The sequence below is a fragment of the Alosa pseudoharengus genome, unplaced genomic scaffold (genome assembly GCF_046254945.1).
Source record: "Alosa pseudoharengus isolate Yale_2024_CS ecotype anadromous, Long Island Sound unplaced genomic scaffold, YU_APseudo_1.1 YU_APseudo_1.1_scf_12, whole genome shotgun sequence".
Classification (NCBI taxonomy): Eukaryota; Metazoa; Chordata; class Actinopteri; order Clupeiformes; family Clupeidae; genus Alosa; species Alosa pseudoharengus.
Genome location: NW_027468587.1, coordinates 19,374,182 through 19,400,459, shown reverse-complemented (window position 1 = coordinate 19,400,459; position 26,278 = coordinate 19,374,182). Strand labels below are relative to the sequence as shown.

At 44.6% G+C, this 26,278-nt stretch overlaps 1 protein-coding gene across 10 annotated transcripts in view; it reads right to left on the bottom strand.

Annotated features, from left to right (window-relative positions):
• arhgef2b (rho/rac guanine nucleotide exchange factor (GEF) 2b) overlaps positions 1–26,278 on the bottom strand; it is a 53,041-nt gene that overhangs the window by 18,040 nt on the left and 8,723 nt on the right. For 8 of the 10 annotated variants that reach the window (XM_076280384.1, XM_076280393.1, XM_076280385.1 and 5 more), the window contains 3 exons: positions 25,356–25,395; positions 24,755–24,908; positions 3,308–3,470 (listed from right to left, as the gene is read on the bottom strand). In XM_076280384.1, coding sequence (XP_076136499.1) covers positions 3,308–3,470; positions 24,755–24,908; positions 25,356–25,395 — 357 coding nt within the window. Of the gene's footprint in view, positions 1–3,307; positions 3,471–17,185; positions 17,540–24,754; positions 24,909–25,355; positions 25,396–25,586; positions 25,758–26,278 lie in introns of those variants that run through there. The other 2 variants (XM_076280392.1, XM_076280391.1) reach the window with 2 other exon arrangements.

The window sequence follows — 26,278 nt, the reverse complement described above, 5'->3', positions numbered from 1 at the left end:
GTTCTTCCAAACAGTCCCACTGCAGCAGAGTCAGTGCCCACTTACTCTCTCTTTCCCTTTCTCTCTTTCTGTTCTGAATTGCGGGGTACCCCCTGATCAGCTCATGGTTGGATGGGAACCCCCCCCCCCCCCCCCCCCAACCCTCTGGCAACAGACATGTACGATTTAGAGGCCAATGCTGAATCCCTCCCCCAACCCTCTCCTCTCCTATCCCCCCTCTCTCTCCCTTCTTCTCTTTTCTTCTCCCCTCATCAATTCCTCCACCTCCTCTCTCTCTCTCTCTGCTGGCGCTCCTGGCTGGCTCGCCCGTTTGAAAGCTGCACTTCAAAAGCACTGCAGGTCAAGGTCACCGGGTCAAGGTGAAAGCCTTACGGCTAGTACACTAGTACAAATCCACAAATCCTTCCAATCCATTGTATGTGATGATGCCACAATAAAATAAAAAGTCCAAGGGCTTATCTGCTATTTTCCCCCTACTTTGGGTCAAATTAGCTAATTTGTTTAAGGGATGAAGGGCTCCCTGTCTGCGATGCATAGCTGGTGGCGCCTTGTGTTTGCCTCCTCTCTCACTGTACTCTTTCTTTCTCTCTCTCTCTCTCTCTCTCTCTCTGGCCATGTCTCTCATTAGCTGAAGTGGCATGTGCTTGACAATGCAGAGGTGTTGAGTGTGGTGGGAGGACGCTCTCCAGTAGAGGGGGAGGACAGTGAGGGCACAGATCCATCCATCTCTCCCTCTTTCATTCCTTTCTCTTCTTCCAATACCTCATACATCTTCATCTCCATTCTTGCTCTCTCTCTCTCTCACACACATCTCCTCTTCACTCCATCACCACCCTCTCATACTCCTCCTCCACATTCTCCTGATTGCATATTAATTAAAGCTATCACCCTGTACTGTTCACACTCTTTATAAATCTTTTATTCTTATACTCCTATCTCAACCTTTGTACTATTTTGCTGCCCTTGCTTTTCCGCCAGCAATGTCCACTGATTCCTGTACAGTGGAACAAGAATCCTGAGTAACTTTTTAACTGTTTTTCTCTATCTTTCTTTCCTTTCTCTTCGTCTACCTCTGTTTACACACTCATCCTTCTGCTATCGTTCACACCTCCACCACACCAGCATTCTTATCTTCCAAACTCATTCCATCTCTTTTCCGTCCATCCATCTCTGCGCCTGTTATTTATTTTTCTCCCTCCTTCTCCTACCTCTGCCCTCCCTCTATGCCCCCTCCCCTCAGCTGTTTTGCCTGCTGCCCCATGGAGGGAGAGAGAGAGAAAGAGAGAGAGAGGGGGGGGGGCTCAGATCTGTCCTCCCCACACACTGCCACTATTGTCTGGGCAGAGGGTGGGGGTGGAGCTGAAAGTCAGCAGCTGATTGATTTTCAAAGGTGGAGGGGGGGTCATGGGGGGGGGGGGGGTTACCGCCGCAGTGTGCGGCTGCGGGAGAAATCCTTCCCTCCTGTTCGCTCCCCTCTCCTACGTGCTCTCTTTTGATTCTCCTTCTATCTCTCTTTCTCTCTCTTTATCTCTCTCTCTTTATCTCTCTCTCTGTATCTCTCACTACCTCTCTCCTGCCCCCTCTTTCTTTCCACTCCCTTGTTTCCCCTAACAACATCAAACCTACCTAATCTTCCAAGGTTGAATCCTCAACACATACCCACCATCTCTCTCTCTCTCTCTCTTTCTCTCTCTCTCTCTCATGCACTTTCTTTCCCCCATTCTTTCATACCAGGCCCCCCTCCTTCCTTCACACATTGATCGAGCACTTCCTCAGGGAGCCAAAGCTGCTTTGCTGGGTAGAGTTGGACGATGACAAATTGTTCTAGCTTGCTGGCGCGGCGAGTTCCCATATGCGCCGTAAATTCCCCCAGTGCCGCCAGTAGCCACACGTTGCCAGATATTAAGCCACCCGCTCCACGCGTTGCCAGACATTAAGCCACAAGCCCTGCCGCACTACATCTGAGTGAGACGAGTGATCTGCACCAGTGCAGCGCTTTTCTGTGGAGTTGTATTTTGAGGACAAAGCAGAACGCTGAATGAGCAGTCATTCACTTCTTTAAAGGGTGTGCAATGAAAAAGCAATTCACCAAGATGGATGCCAATACACACCCAGTCTGTGTTGACTCTGAAAATACTACAATGAGACGACAAGACGTGTCTGTAACAGCAGTATAAAGCATGCTAGACTGTGTGTGTTGGGTGTCCTACACAGACATTTTTAGAACTGCAATGAAAGAGCACCGTGAGGTGTGGCATGCACTCTTTTGGGGCTCCTTCACCACAGCTGTTTGCTATGAACTACAGCTGTTCCGAAATACTTGGGCTTGCAGTTCAGGAAACTCTAGCTATACTGCAGTGGAGGACTACAGAGGACAAACAGGAGGGCGTACATTGTAAATGGACTGTGATGTGTGCTGACTAGGGGTGTCACGATTCTCCAAATCCTCGATTCGATTTAATTTTCTATTTTAAAGTCACGATTCGATTCGATTTTCAATCTTTTTTTGTATATTACTATTAATGTATTCCTTATATGTTATTGACTTTTTTTGGCCTTTTCCTTTTCTGTTTCGGGGGGCTTTTATTTTGAAACCGCTTTTTATTTTGAAACCGTTCCAACCGCGAGGTTGTAATGTAAACAGGGCTAAAAAGAGATGTGAACATAGTGAAATGAAACAACACAGAATGATAATTTGATTGTTTCAGCACACTCCGAAGAGACCCAAGGTTAGTGTTCATATTATGTACTTATCAATGTGCATTTTAAGCCTTAAAGTAATTTTGGATTGTAACTAGATCATCTGTTCACTTGCTAAGTTGAGTAGGCTACGTTAGTGTTAATTGACGTGAATGAACGACAAAATACTTCCACACCCGTGATTTCAGAGTAGATTCAGGTAGATTTCAGGTTGATGTGTATATTTTAACTGGCTGCATCCTGAAATTAGAGGAGTGTTGAGTGTTGAGATGTAATTTTGATCGATTTCGATATAAAATCGAAATCGTGACACCCCTAGTACTGACAGGGCCCTTTGCTATTAATGACACTTTAACTATGAATATGGAAAAGGACCCATGTACACATAAAGTCAATTCTATAAGCCTTTTTGCGATGTTCAAAATATTATCAATCTAGTCTAAATGTGGTGTGGTATAGGCCTTTGCGTAGGCTAAAAAAAGGTGTCCATATACTGTACCGTCATGCCACAAAGTGTACAGAAATGTTTGAGAGAGATCTCACAATCTCGCTCTGTGGTTGTGTGTGTGTGTGTGTGTGTGTGTGTGTGTGTGTGTGTTGAACTCACTGGGACAGCTGAGCGCCTCCTTGGCGGTGATGCTCTTGTTGCAGGCGGAGCAGAGTGTGGTGGCCGACACGGTGAGGGAGGTGAAGAGGTGGCCATTGCTGTAGCGCGCCTCCCTCTCACGCGCCTCCTTCTCGCGCTCCTTCATGCGCTCCTTCTCTTTGTTCTGAGGAGAGGGAGCAAAGAGATGAAAAGGTCAGGGTTCATGTCTCATGGAGAGAGAGAGGTGACTTCCTACACGGCTTGAGTTCCTTCACGTTGGTCAGCTCCAGGAAGCAGTTCACGCCCAATTCGCACTGATTTCAAACAATGGGATGACCTCACCAAAAGTACATTATGGCGGAGAAGGCAGATTAACATTAACAGAGAGAAATGTAAAGCCAACTGTTAACAGTTGCAATATTTGCTCTTAACATGGAAATACTAAAGGAAATTTCAACATGGTGGAGGTTTATAATGAGTTGAATTGAACACTGCATAATTATGAGCTTTCATGATAGGTCTTGATTGGCATATTGCCAGTGGTGCTTTTTGAGATAATACTAATTAGCCACCATAACCATATCAGGAATGCATGGATATCAGAAGCAATCTTCTTTAAAAGAGGTTAAATTGGTTAATCATGGCATGGGCATAGATTCCAACTGTCGAGAGGGAAATCAGCCATGCAATTTTGGCAGCCGTTGGCTCTTTGTTGGAAAAACACCTGGCGCACCGTCTCCCAATCCAACCTCAGCTAATAACACAAAAATGCACATAATGGTGAAAACAGAACACTGTAAAAGAAAGTGTGACACCCTGCAGCACATTTCATACACAGCGACTATTGACTGTATAAAGACCACTGACTGACAGGCTCAATATTGTGTGATTGTGTCTTTTTCCGCTGTCACTCTGAGACGAGTCTTATCTGGCTGCCTCCAGCAAGGCTGGCGCTACAATCTGATTTGATTTGACTGTGCTGGCTTTACAACTGCCTTCATAAAGTCATTCTCATTTGTTTCGCCTTGTCTTCTCATACCAATGTACTGCTGAATAAGCTAAAAAACGCTAAAGCGCACGCCTTGCTGATGGTGGTGTTTCAACAGCAGAATCATCTGAATCTGAATTTGGGCCGCTATCTCCAAAAAAACGCACACATGCTCCAACTGTGGGATCCAGCAGTTCGCCTGGCGGGAACCCTTATCTCATCTGTGACATTTTTACAATCAGTTTGGGGGAGAGCAAAAAAAAGAAAAAACAGTGCCAACTTGGAGTGTAGGGTCTCATGCTGAGTCAGTCTGAAAAGCTGCTGGGGCTTAAAGCTGCTTTGTTCGAATTCTCTCCTTCTAGGAACAAAGAAAAACAGAAATGTCGAGGTTTCTGTCTTTTTTTTTTTGTTTCTCTGAGGGAGTGTTCCAAATGAGGTTGCATAATCATTACTCAACTACTGCAGCCATTTGAATTCCGCTCTTTCTTTTCTTGAAAGCTGCCAATGGGGTGAAAACGTATCCAGGGCTGTCAAGGACCTCTGTGAGAGAGAGAGGGGTTTTAAGCTGTGCTTGACTGCCCTACATTTATGAACATGCTGGAATAAACTGTCCGCCCCCAATCCCTTTTGGGAGCTGTGTTTAAAGAAGACACAGATCCGCGTTGTCACTTCAGCACTGACATGGACAAGCGGGAGGACCCTCCCTGGAGAGGGAGGGCACAGGGTTCAGGTCCCATGGGAATGTACTACTACAGTACATGATACACAACCTGCCATTACCTTTAAGAAGGAAAACAAAAGGTGTGTTTGTGTATATGTGTGTGTGTGTGTGTGTGAGAGCGTGTGTGTGTGCATGTGCGCGTGCACGCTTTGGGGGATTGTCCTTTCAGAAAACTCTCAACAAAACCACCCTGGCCTATTGTTTAAGTGCCACTTCTGGTGAATGTCTTGTGTATGATGTTTCAAAAGCCAAATGAAATCCACCCCACCACACACACACACACACACTACCATCTAACCACCATCCAACTGCCCCCTGCGGGCCCTCTGCTCATGGAGCTCAAGGGGTGAAGCGGATCCATCCTTCCCATTAGATAAGGGAACAAAAGGCAGAGTGAACAGGGGGATTTCCTTGAACAGCACAGCGTGGAGATGAGAGTGACAGGAGAGAACACTCAGAGATAACGACATAAGACCCTCAACCTCTGTGAGGCCCCCAGTTACCAACACACACACACACACACACACACACACACACACACACACAAAGACTGCAGAGAGACCTTAGCGTTTGAGCGTCAATCTACTAACGAGACACCTCTGCTGAGTTGGTTGCCGTGGCACCCTTGCAGCCTCCACAGCTGTGTGATGAAAAAAGATGAGGGGGGGAAAGCCTCATCTGATTCAGGCATTTTAAATGGCCTGCTCGTGAGCTTTGCTACTATGCTGACACACAACTCCACATGTTTCTCTTCAGTCATTCACTCATTCTTGCTCTCCTTTTGCTTCTAATTGTCTCTTCTCTTGCTCTCTCTCTCTTAGTCCACTTATCTATCTATACTAGATTAAGAGGCAGGATTAGAGTCATCTGACTTGGGCAATAAGGGGATGAGTGTGGGGAGAAGGGTAGGAATGCACCAGTCCTGCTTCTGCTCACAGCCAACTACTAAAGACTCATCCCGGGATCGGCATGGCAGGGTGCAAGCCCCAAACTTGGCACCGGTGACAAATTACAAACACATGGGCAGTAATGACTGCTTTAATGGCAAGACTTGGGTGCCCAAGAGGGGTAAAGCTGCTATTACATGTCAGGGATTAAGTAAATACTATTACTGCATGGGTCACGCTTGGGGTTTTTAACCAGAGAACCTGGCACTCCGAATGCGCCATGCTGGTGGTTATGTTCTTCGGTGTGGGGGATGGTGGCACAAGACAACAGGATAGAGAGACAGAGAGGAGAAGGCACGGTCCTGTCATCTTGTCATCTCTTGTCTTTGGCTGGAAGGCATGTGGCATTCAGTGTACCACTCACACAGACAGGGAAAAAAAATCTGTCATTGAGCTGTTTATTAAATGGGCAGTCCACGCTGCTGGCTATGTTGTGAGTCGGCTGAGCTGGGTGACCTCATAATCATCCATTAATCACGCTGAAGGAGGGCAATGCCACTTGTTATCAGCACTGAGGTCCTACTGCAGTAAAAGACGAGCCTGGTCAAACCCTCACGTTCACACACATGTGTATATCAAGCTCCTCTATCATTCCGTCTTCAATAAAACTCATAATATTTGGGTCACAAACACCCACACACATTTATGCATAACGCACACACAACACACAAAAAACCACACAAACACACAAACATAACCACCGATTGAGGGTGAGGGCATTTCTTATCTTCCTTATTTGATCCTCCTCTTTCCTACAAACCATAAACAAAGAAGATAAAGATCTCATACTGCAGTTAGTTGTAGACTATGTCCAGTCTATAGCCAGGCAGGTGTTAGTAATCTTCCAGGAAAGACAACAAACAGGATCAAAGTCCATCTTTCATCAACTTCAACCTGCCACAAAAACAAATGGCCCATACACTTTTGTGCAGTCATGCCAGCGAGGTCACTGTGAACAGGGGTGTAGCAGGAAGGTGGTTAAGAAGGGTACAGAGAAAAAATGGAGGCGTGTAATTATTATTTTTCAGAGTGCAGTGTTCAGGAAGTTTCGGTTCCTTCTGCAGACTCCAAAATCAGCTGTTCTTTGAATGCTGGCTCCTGACTTCATTTGCATGTGAACATGGTTGACATGAAAGTTACATGAACCCTGAAATACTTCTCTTTCTCCCCTCTCCCTTTACCAAAGGGCATGACTGGTTTATTTCCTAATTTACATTTACAGTTCAAAGATAAGCACAGTACTATAAAGGGTTTATGGATCCAGTCTGTTTGTTGTTAGTAACTGGTCATTCTGGTTTTCACAATAAACTTGCTTTACCAAAGGGCATGACTAGTTTATTTCCTAATTTACATTTACAGTTCAAAGATAAGCACAGTACTATAAAGGGTTTATGGATCCAGTCTGTTTGTTGTTAGTAACTGGTAATTCTGGTTTTCACAATAAACTTGCTTTGATTTGAGTGGGAAAGCTCTGTAAAATGCTTTCTTCCATGATATTGTTTAGTCTGTTGGCTGATATTTTGTCCATTTTCATTGTTGATATGCAACACAGGAAGTCCACAAAAATCACTTCCTTCACTGGCCTGAGAAGGTGGAGCCTGCAGTAAACAAGGGGGAACAAAAGAGTGCATTGCAACACAAGCCATAAAGCCAAAAGACGCCAAGGCAAAAGTTGCTCAAATTCAGTTCTGCCAAGTCAATTCCCTGAAGTGGCAATGCCTTTGTGAGTGTCGTAAGTCAAATATTAGAGTTCCTGAGTCAAACGTTCACTTTTAACCCGTCACGCTCCATTCCAACAATAACTAATTAGCTATGGCAACTACAACTGTTGACAAAGGGACAAGCTTGACTGACTTTAATTCCAGTTGAGTGGATTGCATTAACCCTGGTGTGTCTGCTGTCCTTCAGAGGGCCTGAGCAGACATCTGTGAGAAGGCACACATGGGACGGAGGGGGGGGGGACAAATCACATGGTTTTACTCAGTTCACTGAACTGGAATCGCCAGGGTTACTAGCTAGACTGTATCATTTCACAATTAACCCCACTGAGCCTCATAAAATAGATGACACACTTAGACTGTGCTTGTAACTGTGTCAACATAACTACAGACATCTGGGCACCTAAGCAATAAAGCAACACTGACACCAACAACACCTTTACGGATGTTGACTCATCTTGGAGAAGTATGAAACACAACAAACACAGCAAAGGGCAAAAAGCAGAAAAGCACAAAATGTCTCTCTGCTGGTATTTATAAAGCACAGCTAGCGTCCACACACTCCAACACCATGGCTAAATCACGGCCAGAGAACCAGAGCACCAGTGAGCAAGCAAACCCTTCCAACCTTGTTAAAAGCTGAAACCCTCATTAAGGCATCAGCCTTGATTACTGAGCACTGCCCTGTCACTAAGCCAAGCAGAAGGCATGACAGAGTGGGGAAGGTTGCACATGCAGACTCAAAGGGGGGTGGGAGGATGAGGATAATATCAGTCTACTGGGATTTAAGTGTCTGTCTAAATACCATCCAGTCAGGTTGCTCTCTCTCTCTCTCTCCCCTTCTGTATGGGTCTGTAAGTCATAAAGAGCAGCAGAGTTACTGCCCCTCTCTGCTGTGACCCTGGGTGTCCACCTGACTGGACTAATCTCTCTTAGAAGCCAATCTGTTTTTTCCAGGTTTCCAGCAGCACACATGAACATGTGAGGAGGAGCCCAGGCGGCCGGTAAACCCTTAAAAACACCCTGCTGAGCACTAGATGCGTTCACACAGCTCTGGGTTGATTCATTTGGATTAAAAGCATTCAGCAAATAACAACTACCCAAACAAGGGTGAATAATGATAATGATGATGTGTGTGACTATATCTCTTTTGTCAGAGTACAGGCTGGAATTTCCCAAATATGTTTATTTTTAGAGATGAGACGTGACTGTATTAACGTCTAAAGCTGTAAACATACGGGAGCATTTATTTAGGCTGGGCTCGTTTTGATTGTTTTGTTTGGGTCTGAGACCGAGTCCGGTCAGACGAGATTAGGGAGCAGGAAGTGTTTTACGTGATGCCAAGTGAAGTCATCACCAGTGACGGCAACAAACAGGACCCTCCTATTTATCTCTGAAGCAGGACCCATGAGAGGGAGAAGATTGAAAGGCAGAAAAAGAAAACTATAGCAATAAACAAGAGAGCTTTCAGGTGAAAAAAAAAGACAGGCTTGTGAGAGATCAGGGGACTGATTATTTTCCAGGTTGGTCTTTTAAGAGAGGAGAGAAAAGAGAGAAAGGAGAGAAGGAGAGAGAGAGGTGGGGAGAAAAGAAGAGGAGTTGAAAGGGGCCTATAGCCACAGGAGGAAGGGGGGAGCAGACAGATGGAGAAAAAACGGGGCAAAAAGAGGAAACCCCAGAGAGTGGCTATGGAGAAGAGACAAAAGCACGAAGAGAGAGAGAGAGATAGAGAGAGAGAATGAAAGGGAGGATACCTGACAAACGATAGTGGAGATGAGCGGAGCTGAGCAGGCAACCTGACTTCAGTGGAGCCACGGAGAACAAAGGAGAGGGAGAGGCAGAGCAAAAACAGGAAGACTATGGAAAGGGAACTCGACCAGGGGGAAACAATGCCCTGTGTGTGGAGCACAACCTTCCACAACTGCATTCACTAATATAGCCCTTTACACACAAAGCACACGACATAACATGCCATAAAGCTCTGTGTGTTGCTGTAACAGTAGCTGCCATAAAGATAGTCCGATCACTGCTTATTAAATGAGTTAATGATTTGTCTGACTGATCACATTCTGCTTGCACGTATTCAGCAGTGCTGTCTGTGCCTGTTTGTTTTGTTCTGCGTTCACTGTACGCTGCTGAATGCATACTACTGTACTTAATGTGTGGTCTGCAATGTGTCCATTGTAATCATGCTGCTGATTGCCAACATGTAGATAATCCTCAAGCTGATGAAGGCCTGAGGAGACCCATGAGTCATGAAACAATTTGGTTGGCAGTAAAATGCTATTCAGAATATTTAAACAGTAGATAAAGCAACAGAAAGAGGTTTTGAAAATGCCTTGGCACCCAACTTAAATGGGTGTCAGTTTATGCTCCTTAGCTTTCTGAGGTGGGATGTGTGTGTGTGTGTGTGTGTGTGTGTGTGTGTGTGTGTGTGTGTGTGTGTGTGTGTGTCTGTCTTTGTGTAAATGTACATATGAGTGACAGTGTGTGTGTATGTGTGTGAATCCCATCATCGTGTTTGTGTGGTCATGTGTACATTTATGGAGCACTCCCACACACATGTATGTGTGAATGTGGGGCTGCAAGCGTGCAGTCTGGGACAGATGGTGGGGGCGACGTGAAGTTCAGCGACCTTTGACCTTGAGTGGCGGAGGCTTCCCCAACAGACGGGCCGCCAGCACTAGCTGACAATGCGCCACTCGTTAGCACTCCCACGGAAATACAGCGTGCCAGAGAGAAACCCCCTCTCACACAAACACACAACCCACACACACACACAAATACAGTACACATACGCTTAGACTAGGGCTGGCCAATTAATCAGAACTCTACCGATATTCTGACCCCTGACTGACCAAAAACATCATAATGAAATTAGGTATATCAGGTTGTTTAAAATATATACAAAATAGAACTTCTGGAATTATAGTTATATCCATAATCATTTTGAATACTGTATCCTTTAAACAAATCATTATCAGATACTTACTGTACCAAAGGTACTTTATTTCAAAGCAGTATTTTGAAATTTGTTAATGAAAAAAATTATCATGGATATCATCAATGAGATTAATCTGAGAAATCGCTATTTTATTTATGCCCAGACCTGGCTTACACACACACACACACAGACATTTACACACTGTACTAATCAATACGCCAGAAAGGATGCCAAAAAGCATGACATATTTGGGTATTTAGCACCCAAATCACACAGGCAAGCGCACATGTGAACACACAAGCATACCCAAAAAGATGGGGATGTCTCACCAAGAAACATGCACGAATGAGCAAAAGCACAAACTGAGAAAATGGGTGGGTGGGTGGGTGGCTTTTAGCAGACTTATCCACCCACACATAAATACATCCAGCATATGCTGCCTCTCCCCAAGGACACCAACGTGTAACAAATTGATTAATAAATAAATAATACCAAGCCCAAGCATGCCAATTTGTACCACAATTAGACGCTCACATTCTGCCTCCATCACCGTCCGGTGTTTGTATCAGCACTTGGCCTTCAGAGGCAGAGCTGAGGGATTTCTTGCTGACACAGATCTAACACTGGCAGAAACGTCCTCTGCTCACTGAGGGCCTACTGTCCTGATGCATACCCCCCCCCCCCCCCACCCCACCCCACACACACACACACACACACACACACACACACACACAAACACACACACACACACACACACACTTCTTGTGGTAAAACAGTGACCATCTCCGTGACAAAAAAGCAGGCTTAGCAAACCACTGATGGAGATAGTGGTATGTGTTGCTAGGTTAAAGCTAAAACAGTCTTCACCACAGAAGAAGAGGTGATTGCAGAACAGGAATAAAAGAGGAAACAGAGTGCCTGATGTCACTTCCTCTTCCTGTCAGCATATATATTGTAATATATACGTGCCACTTCACTAAATGACCTTAACAGACCTCCAGCTCAGGCAGCCCAGGAATGAGGTCTGTGATAGTCATTAATGTTTGGATGGGAAACGTAGCAGTCAAAGAAACATTTTTCAACATTTCATTTGATAAAATTTAGAAATAGTGTACAATAAATAGTACATGGCGGATTTCATGTAATTAAGGATACACTGTTTATCAAACAAACCAACAAGATGTCGTCAGTTATAAGATTTGGGTGTTGGTTTTCACTGATTGCATTCATATACTCATACATTAGGTGTCATTTCTGAAAGACTGATACATTACAGTAGGGACACACACATCCATGATTGCCCCATTTCATCACTGTCACCTCTTAATTTCCGTTCACCTTCACTCTCTCTATTATCGCATGTTCTCCCCCCACACTTCCATTCAGTCTGTTCAGCTGCTGTGCCCCTCCACCTCGTCCATCACTGATAATGCTTCTCAAAGCTGTTTAACGGCATAGTTGTTTGCACAGGTGCATGGAGGGGCTAACTCACATATAAGCACTGCTGGTTTGTGCCCAGTTATGCCGTCCCTGTGGTGCTGACCAGCAGGGATCCTTTACGGGGAGCTTTAGCGTGTGTTTGTGTTTGTGTGTGTGTGTGTGTGTGTGTGTGTGTGTGTGAGTGAGACCGTGTGTGTTTCAGTCTGTGTCTGAGACTGAGACTGTGTGTGTGTGTGTGTGTGTATGTGTGAGTGTGTGTGTGTGTGTGTGTGTGTGTGTGAGTGTGAGTGTGTGTGTGTGTGTGTGTGAGTGTGAGTGTGTGTGTGAGTGTGTGTGTGTGTGTGTGTGTGTGTGTGTGTGTGTGTGTGTGTGTGTGTGTGTGTGTGTGTATGTGTGTGTGTGTGTGAGAGTCTGGATGACTCTCAGTCTGGCTTTCTAGCATGCTGTGTGGGATTAATCCGGCCTGTCTTCTCGGTCTGTCAGTCAGACCTTTTATCCGTTCCTAGAGGGGCCCATGGGTGAGGTGTTCTCCATGGCCCCCACCGCAACCCGGACCCCCCCCCCCCCCATCCCCACCCCCCTCCTACTGTCTGTGTGTCCCTGGCTCATACACACCTTTCTCCTGACCTCCTTTCATGACTCTCAGGTTACAGCACTGAAAAAGGCTCACCAGGGACATTTTATTGTATAGTGAGAGAAACATTGAGACAGAGAGAACAAACAGGATGAGAGGAAAGAGAGAGAAAGAGAGAGGAGAGAGAGAGACAGCAGCAAGAAAAGGAACAGAGGAGTGAAGTGTGAGAGAGGGTGAGAAAACTGAAATGATTCAGCATCAGTGAGGTAAAGGAACAAAAACCCTCACTGAAACCCTTACATCGGATGCACCAAAAATACCTGCCTTGGTTACCAACACACTAGTTATTGTACACAAAGAACTGAACTAATGGTGGTTACTGGACTCATGATAACTCTCAGAAAGTAACTGGCTCTTACTTTACTTATCTATCAATACAAAGGACAGAGAAGATTCATTAACTTTGTCTTAAAGGCTATATGTCACAATTACCTATAGCTATGTCAGTGGAAACTAAAGATATTTCATACCTTACAGACAAAAATAAACTTATATGAACTTATAACAATGTTATACTGTTACATATAAATGTAACAGTGGTAAGGTAGTTCTTGTGTGAACCCTTTCCCCCTTCTTTTAACATAACACAGCACACTACTGTGCCAACCAAAATAGTGCCAGCTAGTGGAGAGAGATAGGGCTACAGACCCATATTTGGGCACTTGGCTACTTCTGACCATTTCTCTCTCTGAGACAAAGAATTAACAGTATTCCGTTCTGTTGCGCTTACAACATTGTTACCAAGCTCACACGTTGCCAAGGGTTCTACATTCCGTGTTCTACATCTAAGAGAACACCTGCAAGACAGCTGGGGACCACTTGTCCCACCTCCCTCCGCCCCCAGTTCATGGCTGTGTGTGACACTGCATTTGTTTGTACAGGTCAAAGTGCATGGGGCAGCCGCGGCAGCCAAATAGACCACTAGTGCGAGCCTTACGTGGATGAAATGCCTGTTGCTGTGTTTTGTCTCCTTTGGTATTTATGGCTGCTGCGTTGAGCTGCTTGTGTTTTGGGGACTGTGGTCCCCATGAAGCGCTTTGCACCCGTATGTCTGGCAGAGGAACACGTCGCCAGAGGTCCGTGTCTAGCACGTGTTAATGGTGCATGCAGGCAGCACTCAGACTTTGTGCCATTGTTCTGGATGGTTCCAGCCATCCAAGCACATAATGGAAACACAAAAGGCTGATTAAACACGCACACACTCACTCACAGACACACACAGACAAGACACACATGCACACTGACACATGTACACAGTGGATTCTGTCTGTCTTATTCACCCACATGCGCATCAATGCTCCTCGACACATAAACACAAACACACACACACACACACACACACACACACACACACACACACATAGGGGTATTTTGACTCGACTGGCAAAAAGTACATTCCTATTCTTAAAGCCAGAAATGTAACCACTGAAAGTGTCTGAGTCAAAGCAGACTCCTCAGACACCTACTCAAATGACACTGCACAGACATAATATTACGTCAACATACATGTGTGTCAAAAGGTTAAAATAGTGACACACTCTTCACAAACACGATTTTAAGACAGTGACTTACAGATAGCGCCACTACAAAATAAAACATGATGGATAAACTAGAGCTGAATGCTAGAGCTGAAGGATGCTCTTTTCTTTGAAAGCAACAGTAATCGAGAGAGGGGGCAACAGAGAGAGGGAGAGAGAGAAGGGGATGGAGGGAGAAAGAGAAAGAGAGAGAGAGAGAGAGGACAGAAAGACAGAGAAAGTGAGAGACCTTCAGAAAGGGCATAAAGAGGGGCCTGTTCGATGGTGCTCTCGGACGGATCCTGCATCTCCAGTCCCATGCCTGGCCCCTCAGGCCCTGTGCACAATCCTCTCTCTGTCCATCCCACTGTGCCTGTAGAGGACCTATTGTACACTGTGCCCTTAGGTAGGCTAAATAGTGCCTGCCCAAGAAAACCCCAAACGCACAAAAAAGAATGGGATGGCCTCCTTGTCTGGGACGAGGGAGGATGACTGAAGAATGAAGGCTCTCTATGCCATTGAGGAGACCATGTGTGGCTTAACTCATTGTGGCAAATGGGCACAAAACAGGATGGCGGTTTTGTTCAGTGTTGGAGGTTACAAGTCAGTTAACAGTCTCTCATTAACTGTGTATGTGGCTTACAACAAGTCATGCACTGATATAGAAATTCCTAGCTGCTTATCAATTACCGCTTATTCAGAAAAGCTGTCTACAGATTGCTGGGTGATATACTGGGTAATTCACATTTCCACAGAATTATATATTTGTTCTACTCTGGTAATTAGCTAATCACTACATGCCTATAACATACATGTGTCGGTACTGACTGGCATAAGCAAAGACAGAAATATCCTGCATTAAATTGCACCCATGACACACGGATAAAACAAGTGATGCATGAAAATAAAATGGCGGAATGGTACGGAGAGCTGATTCTGCAATTTTATGTTCTGCTGATCCTGACTGTTCTTACACCATCTACATCTATATTCCACAGTCCACACTGAATGCTTCATCTAGAACTCTGGGTGTGTGCTACATGCCATGTAAAAGAGAATACATGGCATTACACTCTTTCACCTAGATAACCCATATATGTTGGTATCTCTGTGTGTGTGTGAGAGAGAGAGAGAGAATAGAGTGAGTGTGTGCCAAAAGATTATATTATGCATGTGTATAGCATGTGCATTCACGTCTGTCTGTCTGTTTGTCTGTAGGTGTGTGAGTGTGTGTGTGTGTGTGTTTGTGTGTGTGTGAGAGAGAGAGAGAGAGAGAGAGAGAGAGAGAGAGAGAGAGAGAGAGAGAGAGTTTGTACAGCTCTGCATTGGTTCTACATGTTCTGGGGTTCACTGCCCAGGAATGTGCCATTAGCTTTGTAAAACAAAACACTAGTGGATCCCAGACAGCCTCTTAGTCACTTCACATTACCCACAGCACTTCCTCTGGCTCGGTCAACTCTCCCCCCTGAGTGACCAATGGTCCAGTCATATATACTAATACTTACACACACACTGCCCTCAAACAGTGAAGTTCATCCTCACAGTGTAGAAAACGGTGAATTTGGATAATCTTCCAGCAACCACATTTATATTTATCAGCTGCAAGCAAGATCGGCTCATATCAAGCTCTCCCTCTCCCTTGCAAATGCATAGGCCTAGGCCTTCGACCACTCCACTATGAGAGAAAATGTAGCCTATATCACATTTGACGCATCTGATTCATTAGTGAACTAGCACCAAAGCCAAATAGGCTTAGGCTAAGCTATTCCCATATCAAAACAACAGTCCGATGGTGTAATACAAACTCTGATTATGGTCTGTTGTGTTACCATAGAGACTATCACCTACACTTCCTCCGTACAGCTCCTACCAAAAACATAACTTCCCCACACAGAAAACACACAAACATATCTTGATACACTATCAGAGTACACACAAGGTTTAAGTCACAATCACAATGCCCCAAATATTTGTTGAACAAATCCAAATGTAGCCTGCAACACAAAGAAATAATGTAGCCAGGGAAACGACGTTAGACAACTCACAAGTCGTCGCTATGAAGCAGAGATGCATAGGCCTATGGCCATAATTAAATAGAATCTTTGTGCACCTGCCAAACCAGTCCACACAAAACCCTACTCGCATCTATTCGTGCAAGCTCTCGCACACGGTAAATTACCCTACCAAATGAGAGTAGAATCGACCACTGCGTTTGCGATAAAGTTTCTGAGAATGAAAACAATGTAAAAACTGAAACATTGCAACATGCAACATTGTAGCTTACTTTACAACGAATGCCAGTTCGAGCATGGAATATGAAACAGCCAAAGAAAGCTTAATCAAATGAACGGTATAGCCTAAGAAATGCAAATTATATCACAAACGTAAGCATCTGACCTTTCTAAAAGCCTTGTTGTACAAAGAGGACATAGGCTACAACTCCTTCCCCCTACCAATTTCCTTCAAATCCCCTGGACAACGTGGTCGGCTTCAGAGAGCGGTTTCTGCAGCTACTGTGTCACACAATGAGAAGACCCCCTCTCCCCCTCCCCCTTTTCCACGCCACGCTGTTCAGTCGCTATACTGTAATCCACTATGGCATATGTAATGAGGGTTGTACCAGTGAATATAGGGGAGCAACTATTCTAATATATACAAAAAAACAACAGATGTTCCAAACCGTATGGTGCTGGAGTTATAATGACTAACAAAGTCAAAGAGGGACAGGAGGTAACGGTGGTAGCCCACACAGGCAAACAGCGACCGATCGTCTATTCACAAAGATTATTTTACGGGTGTGGGGGACTTCCCTCACCTTAACATTTACTGTTAGGCTATTCTCTTTTAAGTGAAACCCCCTAAAGTAAAGATGTAGGCTAATTTTTGTTTATTTAACATAAGAGGGATGATAAACAAACATCACATAAATTGAACTTGAATAAGACTATTTAGGCTAGACGTAAAAAAAATGACTTTATAGCTGGACTTACCCGCAGATTTATTTCTTTCATTCTCTCTTGTCGCGTTTTTGGTAGAGGGTCCGTAACACGGGACATTCCGAAAACTGGATCAATAAAAAGTGATCCAGATGGTAATCCTTAGCAAAAACTCTTCCTTTCCACGTAGGTATATTTTCTATCACATGAAAAGTTCGAAAATTAACACCCGTCCTTGGTAACAATTTAAAATTACAAATCATGAATCAGTCAACTTTTCCCCCTTTATTGTCACTGATCCATTTGCCGCTACAGGAATCGCTTGACTTTTTCAAACAGGATACTGTAAGTAGATAGTTATTCTCCAGTGCCGCTTGATGTTAGGCCGCACCCCTAGGGACCTTTTTCGTCAGTGTAATACTAACCTTCTTTCAGACTTGACCAATAGCGTTCAAGTATCTCTCATTGTTGTCCGCCCAGTGGGCTGCTGTCTACTAATCTTATGTACAATCATATTTATTTCCCATCGCCTCGTTTTCATAACCCCGCCTACAGTTATACAGGCTGCAGTGTGTTCCACGTCCACGACTGGAGAGAAGGAGGAACAACCATTTCCTCAGCACCGTATACAGACCCTTCTTAGAGAGGCGCACACATACCAAGTCTTTCGGCAAGGGGGATTCGAGCTGACTGTGGGATCATGATTTATGATCCTACAGTCAGCTATATGATTATATGATAATGTGATGAGGAATTCAGCCTTATACTGACCTCACCGTAATTTATATGGATAGAATGAAAATATAATTGTAGGAAATGAAAATAGGACGATGTAATTAACCTATTCTTATCACATTTGCTGTGGCCCACTGGGCCAAACCAGGACATAACATGAAAAAAATATGCTGTAGTAAGAGAATGAATGGTATGATCCAACCAAAAGGTATGAAGGTCTTTGTGGAATCATGAAAAAAAGACTAGATGCACAGCATAGCGGTAGGCTACATGACCACCGCAAAAAGTGCTGTATGTTGCTTACTATCTGAAGAAAACAAATCACATTTATTCTCCATTTTCCTCCATCCCCTACATCTGCAAGTACCTGTTCACTACAAGTCTTACATGCTCTCCCCTTGGTTGCTCAATGCTCATTTTATAATAAAATTATTTTTTTTGCTAATATAAATATTCATTCTGAATACACATAGCACAGGCACACTTCTACAAATATATGGTGGATAAAAATGCATCACTGTGTGTGTGTGTGTGTGTGTGTGTGTGTGCAGGCGCGTAGCAAGCGTGGGGGATGTGGGTGTTATAACGTACACAGTTTTGCTGGAACACGATTCTATCCCCCACACTTTTTGTCAGATTAAATTGAAAGTAAAATATGGAAATAAACGCTCCCGTGTGTGTGTGTGTGTGTGTGTGCTGGCTCATATGGCGACTGTATTTCTGTGTGCGTCTTTACAAACTTGTATGAACTGCCATGTCTCTTTGTGTGTGTGTGTGTGTGGTGTGTGTGTTGTATGCATGTGTTTGTTAGTGTGTGCATGTGTTTGTTAGTGTGTGTGTGCGTGCGTGTGTGTGATGGTGATTCAGAGCTCTGTCTTAAACTAGGTGTGTACTGTATGTGTGAGTCAGTGTGTCCTCTCTGTCTTTCAGAAGGTAACATGGTACGTATAAAAAAGAAGTAAAAGCAGTCTCTGTTTGCACTCCATTTTCCATCCACCATAACAGCTCTGCTCCACGTCATACTGAACCTCCACATACATGGCAATTTCTTCACTGTTTCCTGACTTTTTGCTTACAGGTTTCTCTGCAGAGCTCCCCCTACAGCTTCAGAGTATATATTTTACGACACTCCTCAATCGTCGGTCTGCCGTTTCCTCTTTCCCTGTTCCTCCGACAACGGTTTACTTGCTTTCTGTTTCTTTTCGCTGGCTTTGCCATGACAAATGTCTGAGAAACTCCATCGCTACCTTGTTCTAGCCGGTGCCTGGTGTGTATGTGTGTAGTGCAGTAAAGCAATTTGTTACATCCGAGGCTGCGAGACTCCTTGTTCTGTCAACCACCACATCCATCCATCATTTACCATGGAGTACAGCAATTTCTGCCCTTGGAATTTAAATACCTTCAGCCTACCGTCTCAATTTGTTTGCTTAATGTAAGGTCGCTAGCACCGTACCCCAAAATAACCTGGCTTGGTTATATCCATACATAATAATGACTGGTGAACTGTGCTCGTTGTTTTGCACTCACATCCCCTGAGTGGATGTTAGTGTTGCTCTCTGGTGTGTCGTCCATTCCCTCAGTTTCCCACCCTACTGGAGACAGCTACCGCAAACACTTTGACCCTAAAAAGCAATGTGATATCTCTATGTATCTACACACTTACTGGAGGTGCGGTTTCAGTACACTTTATTGATCCAAATTGATCTAAATGGCTTGTTTTTGTCAATTTCAATTTTCATAATTGTTTTTATATTACAGTCTGCTAAAATGCTAATTTCACTGTGACTTCATGTGCTTATTTCACAACTAAAAAAAGCACAACATGTATCAAAATAAAAAGTATCAATGGGTAATCTTCCCTGGTTCGCTGGAAATTACAAATTGGATCTCTATGGCTGATGTGTGTGTACACAACGGCACACTTCAACACAATTCTCATACGCTGTATTTCTACAGTGGGAGAAATAAAGATTCCCATGTAGTGTCATGTGCCTGAGCAGCCATTTTGTAGAAATACACCCACAAAAACAATCACACGCAACCCCCTCAGACTCACCCACACACTTCACTAATGAGTTACTGTGCAGCTGGCCCCTTTCTTCTGCACATCATGTAAACACACACACACACACACACACACACACACACACACACACACACACACACACACACACACACAGAGATGCAGATAAAAGCAGACGCAGGTGTGGAGAGGCTAAGTGTGTGGGCCTGAGTACTCCCTTACTGAAATCTGAGGCCCTGCAAAGGCAGAGCCTCTGCCACCCCTTTTCCATTCACATTGTCTAGCAGACCCTGTCCAAGGTCAAGGGCACCATTCCTCCCTTCAAGAGGTTCCTGACAACAGTTGAGGACTAAGGGCATGGCATTCAGGTCATGTCGAGGAACCTGGAAGTTGTCAACATGGAGAACTCTATTCTAGTGAGGGTGAAAACTGAAACACTGCAAATGTTAGTAAATAAACACACACTCCTGGCCAAAAGGAGACACCAGCAAGTCTGCTGTAAGAACATCATTGCTTCTTATATATATTAAAAAAAAAATCTAGAAAACATGAAAGGTGTCAAATGATGGACACATTGATCTAGACCAGAGGATTTGGTGAGTCTTTTTCAAAAGCATCTCACTATGAGGGACAGTGATATACTGTGTATTGGCACATATCATTTCATAATGACAGAGGCACTGTATTGCTAATGTGAAGATGGCTTCCACAAAAGACAGCCATTTATGCTCACAGCCCATTTACATGCCTGGCTTTTAAGTGTTTTCACAACACAGACATTCATGGGGCAGACAGAACCGTTGCTAAGTGGCAACTACAAAGCTATAACTGTTAATTCAAGTTTGTGTGTGTGTGTGTGGGGGGGGGGGGGGAGGTGCAGTGAGTTTGAAAGGTGGGCAGATTTTATCCGAATGCGTCAGAGGTGTGAAAATGGTCCCTGTGGGTTCATGAACTGTGAAAGCAGCCTGAGCAGAATGTATTGGGCGTGTAAAAGCCGTTGTTAGTTCTAATGCGCACGGCGTCTGGTCAGTGGAATGGGGTGATATCAGATAATGCACAGGTGTTAAGTGAGGCACAGGCCAGCTATTCAGTGCTGTCACCAAGCAGTGTGATCCCAATACAGTGAAGCTACTTTGTGAGGGGCCATTGTGAGGGAAACAGTGTCTGACACTGAAATGTGTGTGTGTGTGTGTGTGTGTGTGTGTGTGTGTGTGTGTGTGTGTGTGTGTGTGTGTGTGTGTGTGTGTGTGTGTGTGTGTGTGTGTGTGTGTGCGTGTGCGTATATGTGTATCAGTGAGAGAGACCCACACAAAATGACAAGCAAAGAAAAGAGAGAACAAGAACAGGCAGAGAAGTAGAGACAGAGAGAGGACAAGCGAATAAATGAAAGGAATAGTTCTTTATGGACGAGAGGCAGAAGTGAAACGACAAGCCATTTTGATGAACTGGTACCAGCTGTGATGAGGGGCAGTGGTGGTGGATGTCACAAACTATTACCATCACATAGACTGCCGCACTGGTATGTTAGTAATGAGATAAGCAGGAGAGCAGAGAAAGAGAGAGGAAAAGAGAGAGAGAAAGAGGGGGAGAGAGAGGGAGAGAGAGATAGAGAGAGAAAGAAGATGTGGGCGACACAAGAGTTTCACTTTAAAGGCACCTTTAACAGTTTTTTGACCTTAAGATAACGTTCCCAAAATCATTTTGATGGCACATAACTTAATTATGACGAATGACACTGCCCCCCCCCCCCACCCCCCCAAATCAAAACGCAAAAGAGCTGCTATGCTACAGGAATTCGGAGATCTTTTTCTAGAGACTGCTGTCAGTGCATTCCCTCTATATTGTATCTATGTTCATAGGCTACTTTGTTGCAAAAGATGCATATTTAGTTTGTTTATTATTGCGCTTCTCAACCAGAGGGGGATCCCGAGAACTGCCATGATTAATGTGAACGCAGATGAGGCGGAAAAGATTATATAAAGTTGAGCAAATTTGCTAAGTTAACATTAGACAGGCATCCTATTGGGAGGCAGACATTTATGAGTTTTCATATCCACTGCTGTTAGTAGCTGCCTCTGTTTGTCCCGGGCACTGTAGGGTAAGAGCATATTTCAGTCTACCTCCAGATGGCTTCTGGGTGGAAAACTGGGGAGGGGTGAGAGAGAGAGAGAGAGAGAGAGAGAGAGAGAGAGGTGGAGGGAGCGGGAGGCCCCGCTGATGCAATCCTGCCATCAGTCGGAGAAACTATCCAGCTGGGCCAGAGAGGAGTGCTGGGGTGGGGAAGGAGGAGGAGGAGGAGCTGGGAGGAGCGGGGCGGGAAAGGCTGGGGGTGGAGTAGGCTAGGATGGAGGTCTACGGGAACTAAACTTCGGCCAGAAGCTTTTAGCTTTGGGTGGAACAAACCAAATAATGTAGCGTTCACACACCAGACAAGAGAACATGCTCTTTCTCTCTCTCTCTCTCTCTTTCTCGCATGCACACACACACACAAAAGACATATACAATCTATCTTCTTTTGCACGACACAGATGTCCACAGATGCCGCTGACAGTGAATCATACATCTCTGTACACAACGTTACTTGAGAAAACTTTGTCTATACTACATCAAAAGCAAAGACTACACTCTTAAAACGAATGTGTTGTCCATATCTGGACACAGAGGAAGTTGTGTTGTTTTCAACACATTTTTTTTAAGAGTGTACAGAGCATACACCGGTACAGAGCTACACCGGTTCCGCAACTGAAGCACTCCGTTCACAGAGCTTCTATTGGAACAATTAGCTGCCACTGTAATCAGTGCAACTGGCTACACCAGACGTAACAGTGGCGCATATGTTCAAAAAAATCTAAAACTATTTTTTACTCTCTGCAAACAGAGAGTAGCTTCCCTATGAGCATCCTTTGCTCAACATTTATTTTTCGACTGAGTGACTTCATTATTTTCAGCTGACTGTGGCTTTCTGGCAAGAAGGATTTTTTGGTTTGTTGCATGGATGCCAGTCTGTTCATATATTCTTTCCTTTTCTAGTCACTTAACTTAACTCTCTTCTCTTGCTTGTTCTCTTAAGCTAACACACAAGCATATGCCAAAACATACACACTCCAGAGAAAAATGGGGCGTCTATAGCAGAGTAGTTCAATACAGTTGTTTAGTTTGGTCCATTGCACCTCAAAACCCACAGACAGGGTGTGGATCTGAGCAAACGTGGCAAGAACACATCATGTGAAACACACACACACAAAGAGAGAGAGAGAGAGAGAGAGAGAGAGAGAGAGAGAGAGAGAGAGAGATAGAGAGAGAGAGAGAGACAAAAATTAACTTGAATGCACATGCATCAGACAATGCACCTTGCATATATCTGGAAACACAACAAACACTCAAACACTGACACCACACAAACACACACACACACACACACACACACACACACACACACACACACAGACAGGCACCGGATGGATGCTGTCATTCACCCAAAAATAGACACATGGGGCGGGCAATTTTGCAGGCCAAGCCGCTGGGTGATGATGTCACCGCACAAACAAACTGTTGCGCTTCAGCGACACGGCGACTGAGTGAGCCGACAGAGGAGACCTTAGAGGCTCTGGCCCTCAGAAGGGCAGCTGCTACCATCTGGCAGGGCCCTGATAAGACACAGCCACCCCCTTCCTCATCGGACAACAGATAGCATTAAAGAAATCCCTTAATTCAGTGGGAATAATTAACAGCTTTGACCTTTAGCTGAGGACAAGGAAGCTGGTCACTTTTTTCCACCCTCAGGTCTTGCTGCTTGCCAAGACTCCCCTCAAAATGGAGAAATAGACTGCTCTCCACCCCAGAGGGTGGCTGATTTTGTCATTCGATGGTGCTACTTGATAACGGATCATGGGAAAGGGAACTGGCCTGTCTTTGGGGCATTTGTCTGAATGCTGTTTTTACTAGGAATGTGTGCAGAATGGGTCCAGATGTGAATGGGCACAGTGCTGTGCCTCTTGTTATGCTGAGCAGATAAGTGGTTCAGTAACAGTGCCAGGAGCCCATCTCAATACACCGCTGCCCTCACCTGGCCAGTCCGTGCCATTACGAGTGCAAAAAAACAGTAGGTCTCATAATAATTCACAATGCCCATTGCCCATCAGACCTGTTTACACTGCAGTAGTTTAATAATTGAATTATGTTGTCAAATATAACTTTGCTATTATTCACCCCCTCCCACCCCAGAGTTACAAAAATGTGTGAACACCACCCAAAGACATCTCACTTGTGCAATGACACACTCATCAAAAAGAGACCAGTCAGATATGAGACCAGTACAACCTGTAGAAGACGATATGTGTACACACAGCACACATATAACCCATGGCGATGATATCTGTATTAACCGTTTCTATCTTCATGCACTACTACATGTTACAATACACTGATCAGTGATGAAGACACTGCATATAAATGCGGAACCAGATAAGACAAACATCTGACAATAAAAAGATGAGTTAAAATTGAGGTAGAGACATTTTCTCATAAGATACTGCTTCCTGTTCAACACACCCGTGGGTAGCACAGAAGAGGAAGTGATCATACCTCCCACCCATATCTCAGACTTACTCGAATCCTCAGTTTCACTCTAACATTCTTTTCTCACAATCATACAGACATATACACACACACACACACACACACACACACACACACACACACACACACACACACACACACACACACACACACACACACACACATATACACACCCACTTGGCTCTCTTAAATTCACTCCACACTTCTCTCTCCACTCTCTCTCAATCACATTTTTCTACTCCACACTTCTCCCCTCTCCACTCTCCTTCTCTGTATTCTGCGCTTACCTTGCGATTCCCGGCCATCTTGCGCAGGAAGCTGAGTGTTCGGCCCAGGGGGCTCCCGGTCTTGTCCCCCCTCTCCTCCCTGAGCCCGCCTTGGCCCTCCGTTCTCCCCTCTCTCCCCCACAACACAGAGCCCAGCTCACTGTCTGCATCCACACTGGACACAAATACGTAATGTACATGAGCACAAATACAGACAAGCACATTTACCTTAGCCAGCCAGGTAAATGTATACAATGTAAATGTATACATTTTCCATGGCCTCAGAAGATCAGAAATGTATGCTACCATTCTCAAACTACTTCCCGTTCCATGTACTGTAATTACTACATTAACAGCTGATGAACTAAAGCAAGTTGAAATACATCTTGATATATTACCCAGCTGACCTATATTATTTTCCAGCCCCTTGTTATACCGCTGAATGACAGTATTTGTGCAAGAATCAAAAACTTAATTTGCACCACAGCTGCCAAAACAACACATAATCTATAGTATATATAAAAACATTAGACTCTTGGCGTGCTTAATAGCAAAGTCAGTGGCATATTACTTAGCAGTTGTCATGCAAGGACGGTTTAAGGAGAGAAAAGTGGTGACCTACCTTTGTGTAGACCCTCCAAACGCCGATCGGAGAGAGGAGCCTGTGGGGAAAACAGATAGACCAACACTGAGGCTGTGGCTTCCAGGACAGGCAGAGCTGAACACTCACTCACATCAGGCCCCGTAAATCTCTCCCACAGGCTATCACAGGCAACACAGGCTATCAAGGCATCCTCTCAGTTTGTATAGCTCAAACTCAGTCAGGCCAGGCCAAAAGAGACTCTCTTCTCACCGAATCATTAGTTCCAACGAGTACAAACGTGAAATGAAAGAAAATGGTATGAATAAATGTGGAAAAAAAGGTCAAATAAAATAAAGTCAGATAGATGAGAGAAACAGCTCCAGAGCGCAGGCTAGCTCTCCTTTTCCCTGTTCTTTTGTGCACTAACGACAGGCGCAGCCACAGAGAGAACAAACACAGGAAGAGCGCATATCCGCATAACTGCGCACACACCAAGAGCCGCACGCCAAGACACTCTCGCACACATCCTCAGATGTGTCACACACTCGGGCACACACCGAAATGTGGCCCGCTTTGACAAACACCGCACTAACCCATGCTGTGAACTACATCTACCTTGAAACACACACACACACACACACACACACATATACACATGCACACACACACACACACACACTCAGACAGACATACATATGCACACACCCTTGCACGCATATATACCTAATTCACCCTGACCGACATACACTGTACTGACAAAAACCACAGATTCGTGGCATGAAGATGCGCACAAACCTTGGACACAAACCAATACACAAAAACACACAAACACACTGCTTTTTTGCACTTCTGCTTAGACACAAACAGCATTTTGTTGTCTCTGTATTTGTATTTGTATTGTTTAATCTAATCTAATCTAAATTTGCGCACATTTGCATGCAACAACCTTTTTCACATAGACC